At 38.3% G+C, this 17,835-nt stretch overlaps 1 protein-coding gene across 1 annotated transcript in view; it reads left to right on the top strand.

Moving 5' to 3' along the window:
* Positions 1–17,835, top strand: part of LOC150081445 (ribosomal biogenesis protein LAS1L-like) — a 154,863-nt gene that overhangs the window by 76,303 nt on the left and 60,725 nt on the right. The window contains exon 6 of the mRNA XM_090379302.1: positions 8,280–8,356. Within this exon, the coding sequence (XP_090235428.1) occupies positions 8,280–8,356 (77 nt within the window). The remainder of the gene's footprint in view (positions 1–8,279; positions 8,357–17,835) is intronic.

Raw genomic sequence — 17,835 nt, 5'->3', positions numbered from 1 at the left:
GAATGTCTCTGTCAGAAACTATGGTATTGCTGATTTTTTGAAAAGCTTGATTAGTGTTGGTGATTCTGAATGTTGAGAATCTGGTAAGTTGGGATATGATTTTTGCTAGATAAGTTAACGAAAGCTGATTTATTAAAAGAAACAATTGGTCTTAATGGGTGATCAGGTTTATGTAACTTAACAATACTGAACATATGAGGTAGGATGTTATTACGGATTCCTATTTGCTGTAAAGTATATAGATTGATTTCTTTGTTCTGCCTGAGTTTTCTTAAAATTATGTCGAGTTTATTTTTAAGTTTGGTGGTGTTATGGTTGTTAATGATTTTATAAGTATCTTGATCAGCTAAGATTAAATCCATTTTTTCTGTATAGGTGTCTTTGTCTAGAATGACAATCGTATCCCCTTTGTCCGCTTTTTGTATGATTATGTTAGAAGTTTTGCTAAGTTTATATATATTCGATAGTTGTTTTTTTTATATTAGAATTAGGTGTGAGTTTGGAATTTAATATACTATTTGTTTGATGGATAAGTAGCCATTTATAAGGATGTTGTTCGAGTTTGGATTGAAGTTCCACTATTCAGTCTTTTATTGGGTAATGTTGGTCCTTTACAGCAAAATTAAAACCATATTCTAGGCCAGAGAGCTCAGAGGAGGTGAAAGATTTGGAGGAAAGGTTGACAGTAGAAATTTTTGGAGCGGTTCTTGAAGTAAGAGTATGCCATTTCTTCACACAATAGAATTTTACTAAACTCTAACAGGGAGCTAAATGATTTTGTAATAGTGGAGAGCAAAGTGGAGGAGAAATTGTTGAAGTCAAACATAAAAAAGGTATCTGGGGCAAGATGGAATTTATCCAGTTATATTGAAGGAAGCAGCAAGGGAAGTAAGCAAACCAGCCATAATTATGAGAGCATCCTTAGATTCAGGGGAGGTCTCCGTGGACTGTAAATGTGCAAATGTATCCCATTTTCACAAAGGGGATTCAAAGGGTGATGCAAATAATTACAGACTTGTTTAACTTCTGTTCTGGGGAAAATAATCAAAGTCACTGGTTAAAGAAGTGATGCAGGATAACCTAGACAAGACTGCAGTAATAGTTCAGACACAGCATGGGTTTGTTAAGGGGAAGTCTTGTATGACCATTTTGATATCATGTACTTGGATTTCAGAAAAGCTTTTGATGCTGTTGCACATGGAAGACTGCTGTACAAATTGGAGTGGTATGGCATTAAGGGTAAGTTGCTGCAATGCATAAAGGGATGGTTGAGTGGGAGACATCAGAGAGTGGTAATAAATGGACACTGCTCTACGTGGACTAATGTTATTAGTGGAGTTCCCCAGGGTTCGGTGCTGAGCCCATTGTTGTTTCGAGTATTTATTAATGAAATCGATGAAGGTATATGCTGTTAGTTAAGTTATATCAAGCTTAATGTCCAAGTTTGCAGATGATACAAAGGTTGGCAGGGCTGTTAATGATAGTAAACACAGTATGCTACTGCAACAGGATCTAGAAAAGTTAGGTAGATGGGCTGAGAAGTGGAAAATGGAAGTTTAATATTGACAAATGCAAAGTACTGCATATGGGTAGCAGTAACCCAAGAGAAATGTACCAACTGTGTGGTACTACACTCAGGGAGGTGGAGGATGAAAAAGACGGGGTAATTGTGCAATTGAGTATGAAGTTCTCTGAACAGTGCAGACGGGCTGCCAGAGCAGGTCATGGATATCATCCTGTATGTCAATGATATACAGGGTGTCTCAAAAATATTGGTACAAACGTTTAGGGGAGGTAGGTAACACCTAAAGGAATGTGAATCGCATAGGAACCCATAACCGGAAACATCACCGTAAGTCGGTACACGGCACTGTTCATCAGTTCCCGAGAGAGAAAATTTCTGGTTTACTCATTCAAGCAGTAGTCGCCGCACAAAGAGCATGCATCGATATACGAACTGTGAGCTGGCAGACATGCACCTAGTGTATGGATTAGCAGAGGGCAATGGACGAGCCGCTCAACGAATTTATGGAGAACGCTTCCCAGACAGACATATACTGGACCACCGTTTGTTTGTGCGTGTGCATCAAAATTTGTGCGATTATGGGTCATTTAGAGGTAACAGGAGTAGTGCAGGTAGACCACGTTCGAAGCGAACTCCCGCTATGGAAAAAAGTGTGTTGAATGCCATCCAGAATAATCCTACTACCAGCACACATGCCGTTGCCTCTGCATTAGGAGTGTCTTGCTGCGGTGTACAGCGTGTCTGGCACGATGATTCCTTACACCACTTTCATCTCCAAAGGGTTCAGTTACTGCTCTCCCAAGATCATCCTGCACATGTGGCTTTTGCGCAGTGGTTTCTCCAAAAAAGTGTTCAAGACTTGAATTTTCCAGCCTATGTTTTGGTCACGGATGAGGCTTATTTCACTCTGGAAGGTTTATTCAATCAGCACAATGCTCATGTGTGGGCACACGACAACCCACACGGTGTGCGCCTCCACGCGGCACAACATCGCTTCGCAATAAATGTGTGGGCAGGTATGGTCGGTGACTGCTTAGTCGGCCCATACCTGTTACCATTCTGCATGAACTCCGCTAAATATCGGATCTTTCTTGAACAAGTTCTACCAGGGTTACTTGATGATGTTCCAGCAAATGTGAGACGCAACATATGGTTTCAACATGACGGGGGTGCCTGCCCATTATGGAAGGTGTGTTTGTGACCATTTGAACAGGCATTTTGGGCATCGATGGATTGGCCGTGGTGGACCCGTTGCCTGGCCCCCACGCTCACCTGATTTATTGAGCCTTGATATCTTTCTGTGGGGGTCTGTCAAATCTATTGTGTATGAATCGCCTGTGGAGACGGAAATGGATCTCGTGGCGAGACTCGTCTGCGCTGCTGCTACTGTCAAAGAAACTCCAAGTGTGTTCGACTGTGTCCACCAATCCATGCTGTGTCGGTGTAACACATGCATAGCGTCTCATGGTGGAACCTTCGAGCATCTGTTGTAACATCATGAAATGCATCCATTTCATACTCCATTGCTAATATTATGTCAAATAAATGTTTGCCACTAATTACTGTCTTGTGTCATTTCTGCTTCTTGTGCCTCTGCTACTACTTTCCCGTGACGTTTCCGGTTATGGGTTCCTATGCGATTCACATTCCTTTAGATGTTACCTACCTCCCTTAAATGTTTGTACCAATATTTTTGAGACACGCTGTATATCAATTTTGCTAGCAGAGACAAGGAGGTGATTATACCTTTGCATACGGCAATGATCAGGCCACAACCTGAGTACTGCTTACAGGTCTAGAGACCTCATTTTAGGAAGAGAGAACATAGAAGGGCAACAAGATTGGTGAGAGGAAAAAAGGGATTCTCTTACCAGGAGAGGCTTAAATTCTGCAAGTTTCAGCAGCTGGAGACTAGGCACCTGCGAGGTGATCTGATTGAGGTGTACAAGGCCTTGATTGGTTTGAGCAGGCTCAGTGCTGATGGGATACTTCCGCTTGCTCAGATTAAGAACGTGAGGTGGCATAGATTCAAATTGAGAAAAAACAGTTGTAGAATAGATGTGCTGAAGTTTATGTTTAGCCAGCAGGTAGTTGATTGTTGTAACAGACTTCCATCTGTTGTGGAAATTGATAGCTTAAATAAATTTAAAGGTGGAGTGACTGGATGGGTGAAATGGGAAGTTTTTTTTTTTTTTTTTTTGGTTGATGCTCTATAAGCTTGCTTTCTCAACTAATTCTAATACCTTTGCTTCCATCTCACACCATACAGATTCTGTACTAGCATGTGTAATGTCTGAATCTGGGAGTGCTTTCGTTGTGCTCAAGCTGCTTTTGATAAGAAGCGTAACTGCAACACCCCTTCTATCTGTCCTATACTTCCTAAATACATTGTACATACTGTACTGAAACTCATCATCCCCTATATCTGGGTCGCACCACATTTCTGTAATTCCTATTCTGTCAGCGTTACTTTTCCTAACCAGCAGTTCGAATTCACTCATTTTATTGACAACACTTCTGGCATTACTGCATAGACAATTAAGACTTAGTGGTCTCGTATAGTTAACTACCTGAGATACCCCTTGAAGTTATTTAAGCTTGTTTCTCTGGCATTAGCTACCTGATCAATTGAAATGTTTCTGCCCTCAGAACATCTTTTGATAACAAACAAGAACTCTTGAGGTGTGTGCAAGCATTACTTTGACCAATATTATCAGATAAACATGTATCTACATTAACCTTGTCTCCCCCCCAAACTATCAGTTTCCCCGAATCTTTAAGGTGTCCTCAATGATACTGGCAAAATCTCTTACACCACCTTTGTTTAAATGTATCCTGTCTTTACAAAACAGATTCCTTCTACTTACAAGTGCAGGCCAAGCTGATAAAAATTTCCCACAGCCATGCAGAGTCCAAGTTTTGAGTTAATCCACAAGGATTAACTCAAGGTGTTGATGGCATATATCCTGTAGTTTTAAGGGACAGCATGAGGGAGTGTATTGAACCATTGAGGTTAATTATGGTGGCATCTTTGGACAAGAGAGATTCCTTTGGTTCAGAGAAGTGCCAGTGTATCTCCCATAGCTGACTGGGTAAAGTGCCTACCGGCAACCCAAAGGTTGTGGATTTGAATCCCACCTTGGGCTTGGATATCACGATGGTACCGCACTATCCGGTTGGTTCTCGTGGCCACGATACACAAAGGAGGCAGGAAAAAACTGATTCCGTCGTGTATTGCTCACATCATACGATAAAAAAAAAAAAAAATCTCCAATAAATAAAAGCAGTTCTAAGAGTAAAGTTGGTAACTACAGACCGGTTTGTCTGACTTCAGTGGTAGGAAAAATCTTAGAGGCAGTGATTAAGAGTGCAATCCAGGGACATTTAGATAGATATGGCATTCTGAAGGATACACAGTATGACTTTGTTAACGGTAAATCATGCTTAACTAACTTAGTAGGCTATTTTGACACAGTTACTCATGAGCCTGATTTATGGAACAATTTTGACATGTTTTTTTTTTTTTTTATTTTTTTATTTTAGCAAAGCATTTGACTCGATCCCTCATGAGAGGTTACTATATAAGCTTGAACAGGTAGGGATTTACTAGTAAGATTCTGATCTTACCATTAATCCCACATGGATTGCTGGGTGGCTTTAGGGCAGAAGGTTATGATTGATGGATACTCTTTCTTGGACCACTGTTGTTTCTCATTTTCATAAATGACGCCGATGAAGGGATAGCAGGCACGATGTCAAAATTTGCAGATGATGTAAAGATTGGCAGAGTCATTAATGATCGGTGCCAAACAGCAATTCTTCACCATGACTTGAACAGTCTTCAGAGATGTTCAGATAAGTGGCAGCTATGTTTTAATGCTGCTAAATGCAAGGTCTTATATTTGAGTAATAGCAACCCACAAATTAATTATACACTTGGTGAGGTTGACTTAAAAACAGTGAAGGAGGAAAGGGATCTAAGAGTTACAGTGCCGACAGATGTAAAGTTTTCTGAATGGTGTATTAGTAGTAGAGGCATGTGATGCAAGAAAGCAAGTGTATGAGCTTATGTAGCATCAGACAGAAAAAAAAATAAATTTTTGCGCATCCATTCCTTCTGAACATTTGTCCGGTTCCTCCTTAAATTTATTTAAGCTATCAATTTCCATGGCAGATGAAAGTTTGTTCCAGCAATCGACTACCCGCTGGCTAAAGGCAGATTTCCATACATTTATTCTACGCCCATCTGCCCAACTTTTTTAGATCCTGTTTTAGTAGCACACTGCCATTACTGTCATTAACAACCCTGCCAATCTTTGTATCATCTGCATACAACTGTCTTTCTCTAATTTGAATTTATGTCCCCTCAGGTTCGTAATCTGAGCAAGTGGAAGAATCCCATCAGAATTCAGCATGCTCAACCCATTCAAGGCCTTATACACCTCAGTCACCTTGCAGGTGCCTGGTCTCCAGCCGCTGCAATTTGCAGAACTTAAGCCTTTCTTGGTAAGATGACCCCTTTGTTCCCCTCACCGATCTTGTTGCCCTTCTCTGTACTTAATCAAGCAACTCTACATCTTTCCTAAAATGAGACCTCCAGGCCTGTATGTAGTACTCAAGTCATGGCCTGACCATTGCCTTATACAAAGGGATAATTACCTCCTTTTCCCTACTAGCAAAATTTCTGTACATCATTAACAAGAACCCGTGATTTGTTCTGGCAGCCTGTCTGCATTGCTCAGAAAACTTTATATCTGACTGCACAATTACTCCCAGGTCTTTTTCGTTTTCTACCCATATCAAATTAGCATTGACAAATGCATCTTTGCATTTGTCAATGCCAAACTTCAGTTGCACTTCTCAGCCCATCTGCCCAACTTTTTTAGATCCTGTTTTAGTAGCACATTGCCATTACTGTCATTAACAATCCTGCCAATCTTTGTATCATCTGCATACTTGGACATTAAGCCTGATATACCTTCGTCAATACCATTCACAAATATACAAAACAACAGCGGGCCCAGCACAGACTCCTGGGGAACTCCACTAATAACGTTAGTCCATGAAGAGCAGTGTCCATTGATTACAACTGTCTGTCTTCTCCCACTCCACCATCCCTTTTATCCATTGTAGCAACTTGCCCTTAATACCATACTGCTCCAGTTTGTACAGTAGTCTTCCATACGCAACAGTATCCAAATCTTTCCTGAAATCCAAGTATATGATATCAAAATTATTTTTTGCATCCAGTTCCTTTGTAACCACATCATAGTATCCAACCTAATTTGTAAGACAAGACTTTCCCTTAACAAGCCCATGCTGTGTCTTAATTATTACTGCAGTCTTGTCTAGATAATCCTGCAATGATTCTTTAACCAGTGACTTCATTATTTTCCCCAGAACAGAAAGAAGTTAAACTAACAGGTCTGTAATTACTCGTGTCACCTTCTGATCCCCCTTTGTGAACTGGGGATACTTTTGCACATCTCCAGTCCGAGGGGACTTCCCCTGAGTCCAAGGCTACTCTCATAATCATGGCTAAGGGATTGCTTACTTCTTTTGCTGCTTCCTTTAATATAACTGGACAGATCCCATCCACCCCAGGTGCACCAAATTACAGGTGTTGGGGTTTAGATTAGATTTCAGGAAGTTTTCTTTTAGCTAGTTTTTATTATTATTATTATTATTAGCTATATGGTACAAGGAAGCCTGAGGCTTATAGCTGCACCAGCCAAAAAAAAAAAAAAAATTCCCGAGTTACTGAGAGAGAGAGAGAGAGAGAGAGAGAGAGAGAGAGAGAGAGAGAGAGAGGAATCACCAAGAAAGAGAAGAATGATGATATCTGGCTCAGGATCCTGGGTGTGCCAAGCCCATATTCACCAGATGTGAGCCCCCGGGGTTAAGTGAGTGTTTGATTGTTGGAACAAGTTGCCCTCGCAGGTAGTTGAGGCTGACAGTTTGAATAAATTCAGAAGTCAACTGGATAGTTGCATGTGTAAGTAGGAAAGCATATAATTTGTATTTTCTTATCTACTTTTTTTTCCCTACCAACACAGCAAATGCCTGTGACCTCTTGCACTATATATCAAATACTATTACTGTATATGAGCCAAAGAAGCTGTTTCTGAAGTTTTGATAGCTTGCATTGGCTATTATATCACCACGGCACCTTGAATCCTATAATAAATGCATATTAGTCCATAATCATGACAGATGGACTAAGAAAATAACAGAGTACCCAAGAGGAGCTAGAAGAAAACCTGGAAGACAGCAACATAGTTGGACAGATGAAATTCATGAGTTTGTGGGTAGTAAATGGATGGCCATTGCACAAAACAGAAGGAACTGGAAGGTTGCTGGGAGAGGCCTTCATTCTGCAGTGGATTGAAAATGGTTGATGAAAATGATCCATAATGAAGTTTTTCAAAGGGTTAAGTATGCCAAGGCAGTTGATGATCCTTAGTTAAATTAGTCATCCAAAGTACTGTTTATTTATTTAGTTTTTTTTTTTTTTGCATCACAAAATTTCAATTCATTTTTAGCATTACATAATGATTAATTTTTTATACACATGGATCGAGATTTCCAAGTCAGTAAATTGAGTTGAGAGAAGAACAAGTGGTATTAATTTAGAAACATATGTAATAAATTTTTTTCAGTTAATGTGCTAATGATATTCAAGTATTGTACTGTATAAGAAATGTTGCAATTTTTTGTCTAGTAGTATATGTGTGAATATATTTTTTTTCCTTAGCGTCTGTATAAAGGTGAACCAAAATGCCATGTTAAAGAAGCAGTTAGAGAAATCAGAAGCTTTATGAAAAGTAATGGGTGTGTGTTTATTAAATTATCTATTTCACAGTCAATTTAGTGTTTGTATCATATTTAGATTAGGAATTGTAGATAAGAAATATCTTTTAAATCAAAATTTAATAACAGTCTTTGTATAGGCAACTTACTGGTAAAAAAACAAAGGCTGCATTCCTGGAATGCAGTCTTTTTTGCACTGTGCATTGTATTAATATAGTGCATTCTGGGTTGAGGTGGGGATACAGATAAAAAATCTTACAGTGCAAGAGGAGGCTGGATCACATGAAGTTTACTTCTGATGTGTAGTTCAAGGCAGAATTGGATGGTTACTTTTTAGTGATAAGGAGAATATGAATGATTAGGGGCCACTTTACTCATTAAATGAAAAAAAAAAAAAAAAGAATTAATAGTCCTTGGTCCAATGGTGGTGGGAAAACGATGGTGGGACTGTTAGTAACCCACCCTGGGTATAATCCCGTGTGCAAGTACTGAAATATGGCACCTAGTATATTGGAGGTGCTAACCAACATAAGCTGGGGTCGAGCCATCTACACCATATATAGGATTGCCTCCACTCTGTGTTACAAGGCAATGCTAGGTGGTAGATGACTCTCATCAATTGGCGCAATAACACCACTTTGCTTATTGGAGGCTTGAAGTGGTGGAACCCATGTTTAGTCTCCAGAGCAAAGCTCTGGCAAGCCCCCTTCCCCCATCTCTTCCATCATACAGTGTGATTAATGTCGTTTGATCTTTTTCTATCAAACAACCCTTCTAATTGTGGTCGATGTGAATGATCCTCTAGGCACCTCAGATCACAACTTGATGTTGATCTCATCTCCAATGGAACCTTTTTCTCATGGCCAATTCAAACCTCATGTTGTTTGACATTACATGTAAGCCGACCGGGCTAGCCGAGTGGGTAAAGTACCTGCCCGGCAACCCAAAGGTCGCGGGTTCGATTCCCGCCTCGGGCTTGGATCATAGTACTGCAAAAACCTTGGGAGGTGCAATATGGCCACAGAAGCCGATGCGCCAACAACTACCAAATCAAAAAAAAAAAAAAAAAAAAAAACATTACACGTAACCCTTGTATAACACGATAGTTTGGTTCCTAAAATCTCGTGTAATGCAGAGCCGCATTATATGGGACTAAGAACCAGTACATAAAGGGAGGTTACATTCCAAAAGCTAACAAAAATACGCCATTTTTTATAACTATCGGAAACTTAATTTTTAAAGTAGTAATAAATTAATATTTTAACTTTATTTTTATAATAATAGTAACTTAAATAGTAATAACTGAACAAACATCTTACCTTACAAACTGTGATACTTATATGTGAGATAATGTATGTTCATTTAATTTTCTTCCTTTTCATCGCTGCTAAGTACAATCTCTTCTGCAGCATCTAGATTTCATGTACCTTCTGCTCTCTTTAAAAGTTACGAACTGCAACTCTTTGAAGCCACAATTATTTTTTATGATCTCAAACAAGCACAAGTTCAATAGCACAGAACCTAATCCAGGGATTTCCCAACAAAATACAGGGCTCCTCCGTAGCCAGGTAGGCAGGAGCAGCAGTGCACAGCACATGCTTCTTGATTAAACCGGGGTTCGAGCCCGTGACTACCAAATACGGAGGATGCAAAAAGGTTGGAGAATGATCACCGCATATCCCCGGAGCAATATGGCCTTAGTTGCTGATGCTCCTAAAAACCAAATAACAAACAAACAACAACAAAATACAGTAGACCTCGCTTTAAACGATACGTGAAAATTGGAAGAATATTTTCCAGTTAGCAAAATAAAAATAAATTTACGCTTATGCACATAGCTTAATTAATACATACTGTAATATGTACATACTAATTGATATTTCTGTTTGCTGACTTTTTTTTTTTATAAAATTTAAAACAGTAAAAATGATAAGCAATTAATAACAAAGAACACAGCATGCACAAGTTGCAACAAACACAATATGGAGTAATGAGTTTCTGAAAATTTATATATGCTTTTTATGTGATTGAATATTTCATGGAAGGGGAAACACATTTCACCATAATAACATGAAAACACACAGAATTCCAGCTATTGGTATTATAGCATATGCAAGAAGATCGAGTTTACTACCCGTTTATAATTGATTACACTAACAGAAAAGCCCAATAAACTGGAAACTGCAAATTGTTTTTATTATTTTATGGTAGTGACCTCCAGAAATGTGCTTTAGAAAAATATCACGAAGGCGATAACAACCAGGCAGTCAACAGCAGGGATTCACAAAAAGGAATGGAAATGTTGAAAATTGCGTCTAACATAATAGCAGGGTTTTCCCAGCACAAAAGCTCAAAAATACTGTATTATGTAAGATTTCCAGCAATTCTCAAACCATGTTAGAGCAAAACCTTGTAGAAGTACCATGTTGTGCCAGGATTGCCGCAATTTATCAATCATGTTAGAGCGAAGCCGTGTTGTAGAAGTACTGTGTTATATGGGGGTTGCCTGTACAAGAATGCAAAATGTGATGATCTGCAAGATTCCTTTTCTTCGTTTCAAATTATTACTGTTTCAGATTTTTTGATGTCAGTGTTGCTCAGATCGTGTCAGTGAAATTATTCTTGGAGGGAAAATGTATTATTCCCCAGTCAACTTTAAAATTTTGTCCTTTATATAAACCTTGGTTTTCCAATAAATGTTCTAATGCTGTTCATGATAAAGATATTGCATATCAGAATTGACTTGCATCCAAATCTTCCAATCTTCCTTATATTTCTAGAGTACAGTTCTAAAACATTGTTTGCAGCCCAGCCGCTAGATAGTCCACTAGACCGAACCTGTTGGTAACTCTCTAGGAGGCTTCCAGATCAGCTGGTATATAATCTCACTGTGTCTATTCTGCCAGATAGTGACTGGAGGGAATCCAAGTATTGTGTATGCAAGGGGCATTGTCAAGGCCACATTATGTCAAGGACCTGGATATATTCTTGCCTTGTGTATGTCAGATCCAAAAACTTCATTATTTCATACAACATGCCCTCCCCATCATTTCTTACTACTGAATACATCATAACTAATGGAACAAACTTATCTGTACAGATCCAAGCTTCCCAAACACTTCCTTGTTCATTTTACAAATATGCGTGGTCTCTGTTCTCAATCTCGATGTACATATCCACTTACAGTCTGCCAAACCCACATACTTTTCTGACCGAATCTGAATTATCAGTTGATTCAACCACTGCTCATCTCAGTTGTCCTAATTATTAACTGTACGATTCCTTTTGTTTCAGAGGTAGTACTTGTGTATTTCGCTTCAAAGGTGGTACTTTTCCGTGCTGATATTCCCTCTCAGAGACTCGGTAATTTGGAATATCCTCTTTTCAATCTTCTCTGGCTTAAAATCTCTCTGCCCCATTTTGTCAAATTCGTCTGTTTCCTCTACCATTCTCCCAACTTCACTAACCACTTGGAACTCTTTAACTTCTTCTCTTTGAAACCTGACTTTCTCCAGTCCAACTTTCCTAACAGTCAGATTTTTCCTTTGTGATTTTAATGTTCACAACTCCAGCTAGCTGACTTTCGTTTTCTACTCGCACATACCTAGGTGATCGAGATGCTGAAGCTTTCACAATTATGACCTTGCACAGATTGTTCATTTACTGAATACCAGACAGTCCTAACCACACAGCCTTGATCTTTTTCTAACAAATAACTCTTCTAATTACATGATTGATGTAAGTGGTCCTCTAGGCATCTCAGATCACAACTTGGTGTTGTTCTCTTCTCCAATGGAACGTGTTTCTCATGGCCACTCCAAACCTCATGTTGTTTGACATTACAATAATGCAGAATGGGATGATCTGCAAGATTTCTTCGTTTCCTTGGTCGGATTACTGTTTCAAATCTCTTGATGTCAGAGTTGCTCAGATTGTGTCAGTGAAATTATTCTTGGAGTGAAAATGTATCATTCCACACTACATCCTAAAATTTTGTCCTTTATTTAAACCTTGCTTTTCCAATAAATGTGCTAAGACTGTTCACGATAAGAAGACTATTGCATATCATAATTGACCTGCATCCAAATCGCCAGGTTAATTTTCTGCCTACACGACAGCTCACAACAATTGTAAATCAGTTATTAATCAGTCCAATTAGATTTTGAATAGCCTAAGATCAGAAAACTTGCTTCTTTTCCACATGCTAGATGGGTATTCTGTCTCTTCCCAAAGCTATTGGTCGCAACTTTTGCTCATCTCTGTTCCCCATCTGTCCAAACCGGGTGGTTCTATTGCAGCTAAAGATGAGCTAACCTGCTAGCATCGTACTTTTCTTCTAACTTGTCTATTGATTATCTTTGCAGCCAATCTCCTACCATTCCCAGTACAGTCCAATACGTTCCTCCTGTGGTCTTCCACCAAAAGGACGTCAGAAGAATTTTCTACAGTCTTGATACCAAGAAAGCTCTAGGTCCTGATGGTATTTCTCCAATTGTATTTAAAACCTGTGCTCCTGAGCTTACTCCAGTTCTGTGTTGCCTTTGTATCCTTTCTTATTCCACTGGTGTTTTCCCTTCTTCCTGGAAATTTGCTCATATCCAGCCAGTTCCTATAAAGGGTGACAAATCCTTCCCATCCAATTATCATCCCATTGCACTTAGTTCTACTTTTTCCAAAGTAATGGAGAAATCTATTAACTGCAAACTTTTCTATTGAATTTGTCCATAGATGGGTAACAAGCTAGTATATCACCATATTGGCGAAACTCAAGCAGTTGCTCTTGACATTTCAAAGGCTTTTGATTGTTTGGCATAAAGATCTAAAGCTTCGATCTTATGGTTTTTTGTCCAGTTTTCTGTTTTTTGCCAACTGTTTTTGTCCAGTTTTCTCTCTTAACAGCTCACTACTGGTGATGGTAGCTATCACTTTGTCTTCTAATTTCTCCACTAATGCAGGTGTTCCCCGAGGTTCAGCTCTTTCTCCCACTCTTTCCTCTTATATATTAATAACCTTCTTCCACTGACCAGAAATCCTATCCATAGTTTTGCTGATGATAGCACTCTGCATTCCACCTTCCAGCTTGAAAAAAACTTGCTCTGCACAAACAGCTTCAACTTCTCAAATATCTACTACCAATTCCCTGATTGCTGATCTTCAGTGGGGAAAAGATAACATAGTTGATTTCAATCCTCCTAAAACTCAGCCCTGTCTTATATCTATCAAAAAGATTTCTTCTGCTCCTATGCTTATCTTCGATGGAACTCAGATTTCTAGACAAGATCATATATTGCTATTTGCATAAGAATTAACATATCTCTATTCTTGTCATAATCACATCTCAAATATTGCTGCTTCTGCATCTAAAGAACTGAGTTTTCTCTTTTGCTCTCAGTGTTACTTTTCTTCCACACGGCTGCTTACTCTGTGCAAATCACAAATCCGCTGTACCATGGAATATTGTTCCCCCATCTGGGGCAGTGTTCCTAAAACCTCTCTCAGGCTTCTTGATTCCATTCAAAAGAGGGCAGTTAGGTTAATTTATGCCCCATCTCTAGCGAGTCTCTCCACACTCTGTCTCATAGATGTTCTGTTTCTGCTGCATGCCTTTTCTATAGATATTTCCATGGGCACTGTTCTTAATTGGCTTCTATATTTTCTGCTCTCTCTTCCAAACCAGTCTGAACACATTCCACAACCAGTCAGCATCCTTTTACTGTCTAACTTCAAAGCTGCAGAACCAACTTTTCTTTTTTTTTTTTCATTTATTCCTTCGTTCAAGCCCGTGACCACCAAATACGGAGAATGCAGAAAGGTCAGGGAATAACTACCTCGTATCCCCGGAGCAATAAGGCCTTAGTTGCTAATGCTCCTAAAAACCAAATAACAACAACAACATTTATTCCTTCAACTTCTTTTTTCTGGAACAAGCTCTCTCTATATATTTCCTGAAAATTACAAATACCTACAGAAGTCTAATGTCAACAAGTAGCTTCTTTCATCTTCTCACCGTTCAACTCATGAAGGGACTAAGTACTGTAGGTTCTAATACTTCTCGTGATTTGGGTCTTCATAAAAAAAATTTTTTTTTAATTTTTTTTTCTTTTAAGCATATGCAGGCTCACTGTTTTGCATCTTTTGGCTATTCCGATACCGATATCAAATCAATAAGAAAGTGGGGCAGTCTCCTCTAAGGCTTACTTTTGAAAGTTATAGGAAAAAATGCAAAATTATTATAATTATCACTCCTGTCTATGTTGATGTAGCCTGTTTTCTTCTTATTCTTCCATGATATTAGTACTGGCAATAAAAAGTTGTTCCATCAGATGTTCACTCACCTTGGCTATATATAATTGTAGCAGCTCTTCAGCCTTATCCTTCTGTGTGTCATCAAAACCCTCAATGTGAACATCCTTCACTAGCCCCATAATCATTCTTTTCTTTCTCCCTGTCCAGGTATAGTGAAAGCTTGGAAATTATTTACAGCTATGGATGATAAGATTTTATAACAGTAGTTAAAGCATAGATAATCTCTTCCCATGATTCCCAGATTTTTTTGTTGTTTTTATCCTGAACGACAAAAGAGGCTTTCAATAGCACTGTTTCATATTAATTTATAGTTGTATCATATCTCAAGCAGCAATTCTCCATCGACAATGAAGAATTGCTGCTTCTTAATATGTCATCTGTTTATAGCATACCAAAATGTTTTGGAGATGGGGGCTTTCTGCTGAGTTTTTAAATTTGTCTTCAGATTGCATGAAACATACTGGGATGATCCCAGGTAAGATTGGGGTTTCTTGTCCAGGAGAATGAATTTAAGCCTTTTTTTTTCTTTTCTTTTCTTTTTTTTTAAAGATGTTGAATGGAAAGTATCAAGTGTGCAGGAGCATTGTCATGATGCAAGTACCAATTACTGTACTTGATTATTGTTTTGATTTACTGCATTTTTGCCTTCATATTTTGATGGAATGCAGTTAGCTGTTTTTAATATTCAGGATTTTTGTCCATTCTTAATGTTAATATGTAATTTAATTATGGATAAATCTGAAAGATGTTACAGTGTTCATTCCTTTAACTTTTTTTTTTTTTTTTTTTGCATTAAGGAATTATCATTACGTGATAATCAAAATGTCTTGGAACTGATTTTGTATCTTGAAATTGTGGCATCCTAGAAACTTATTGCAACATGTTTAGTGACTTGTCTGGACACAGTAATACTTGCATTGCTTAATTATCTGCAGTCAATCTGAATTAATGTGCTTTGAATAGAATATCTTTTGTCTCTCTCTCTCTCTCTCTCTCTCTCTCTCTCTCTCTCTCTCTCTCTCTCTCCCTCCCTCCCTCTCCTGGCTGCCCTTCAACTTCGAAAACCTGTGATTCAATTGATCATGTTCATGATCTGATTAGGAGTGACTGATGCTTAATTATCCATGAAGTTGCTAGTTAAATTAATATTTCTTATGAGCGCATGTCAATCAATTTTAATAAAAGATATAGGAATGTGATGTGTTTTATTTCTCACATCCTCACTGATGATCACAGACAGCATTGAGTCCTTGTATGTCATGATCTTCATCAGTGTACTGCTGTTACTAACACACACTTTTTCTCCTGTCATCACTAGTGATAAATCATGGGTGTTTGGCTATTGCCCAGAAAATAAGGATGTCATCTCAATGGAAGACTGTCTTCTCTGTGGCCCATCAACAAGTGACATTTAATTTAGAAACATAAAAATGCAAGACATCTCAATCAAATGTGATGATCATGCTTTTCATATTTTTTTGAAAATCATGATTATCACATGATATTATTCATTATGAATTTGTCCCACATGGTCAAAGATTGAACCAGGAATACTACAAAACAGTTTTACAGCAATTGCATAGTGCTGTTTGGTGAAAGCACCTGGAACAGTGGACTTCAGGTAATTGGCATTTGCATCATGACATTGCTCTCCTGCACACTTGACATTTTCCATTCAAGAATATCTTGCAGAAGACTTCATCAGTGTAGTCTCTCTCTCAGCCATACTCACTGGATTTAATTCCTTGTGTCCCTCCCCTCCTCCAAGCTTAAAGCCCCATTGAAAGGTCATAGATTTGCAACAAATAAGGAAATTATTCAGAACAAAACAGGAAATGTTAGTAGTTCCAAAAGACTATCAGGAATTCTTGTAGAACCATTAGAATCAGCATATACAATGGTATGGAGATTACTTCAAAGGAAATTCATCTGCATAGCCAGTAAGCATCATCACTTCCCAAATGTTAATTCAGTTCTCAAACATTTTGATCAAATCTCGTATTAATGTGATATATCTAAAGAGATAAGTGGAGTTGAGGATAAAGGGAAGGATTATAATATTTGCATGGGTAATTTGATGGCCGTAGGCATTATTTGAAAATAGTTGATGAGTCTGACATATATGTGCTAAATGGGAAATGTTCCAAGAAGTATTTGTGTGATTGGGAAATGTTTGAAGAAGTAATTTTGGAAGCTATATTTTTCCCTTTTGTATATTTAGTAGCATTCAGAAATTTAACTGTTAAAGTAACACTGTGGTCTTAATACCCGGTGTAAAACAAACTTCCTTATGTATTGGGAAGCTTTTAAATAAATAACATCACTGAAGAGTTATTTTATTTTCTTAAAACAACGAGACACCATTATGACAGCCTCTTTTAAGACTTACTGGTTTCTCACCAGACAGCTGTTGGTCTCAATTATTGCATTCCTGATAACTTGTCAATAATGAAACAGTACTACATGAGTTATCATAGCATTAGCATTAGCAAGGGCACATGATGCAAGAAAGCCAGCTTATATAGCATCAGCCAAAAAAAAAAAAAAAAAAACACACACCCCCTTCTCATTTCACTCATCCACCCGTTCCAAATGTTTGTCTAGTTCTGCCTTGAATCTGTTTAAGCTATCAACTCCTACAACAACAGATGGAAGTTTGTTCCAGCAATCAACCACCCGCTGGCTAAAGGCAAACTTCCGCACATCTATCCTACAATTGTCTTTCCTGAATTTGAATTTATGCCTTCTCAGGCGATTATTCTGAGCAAGAGAAAGAATTCCATCAGCATTGAGCATGCTCAAACCATTCAAGGCTTTATACACCTCAATCAGATCACCTCACAGGTGCCTAGTCTCCAGACACTGTAATTTGCAAAACTTAAGCCTTTCTTCGTAAGAGATCATGCAGTGCAAGAAGTTAAAACTTTGATTATTTAATGTGTAATGGCTACATGTAATAATCATTAAATGGCCTATGAAATTGAGGATTACTTTATCCTATATATTTAGTGGCCAGCACAATTTCATCTGCCATGAGTAGCATTATGATCTTAATAATAAAAAAAAGTTCTCAGTTTACTAATTTATTTCATAGGCCCTATAGTTTTTTCTGTACTATAACTGCTTCATTATTCACAGGCGATTAGAGTTTCACAAAATGAGACCCGCTTCCCTTCAGCATATGACAGCACGAC

The sequence above is a fragment of the Mastigoproctus giganteus genome, chromosome 8 (assembly GCF_048544385.1).
Source record: "Mastigoproctus giganteus isolate SK-2022 chromosome 8, ASM4854438v1, whole genome shotgun sequence".
In the NCBI taxonomy this organism is placed as follows: Eukaryota; Metazoa; Arthropoda; class Arachnida; order Uropygi; family Thelyphonidae; genus Mastigoproctus; species Mastigoproctus giganteus.
Note: the sequence above shows the minus strand (reverse complement) of the source record. Positions and strands in the feature narration are given on the sequence as shown.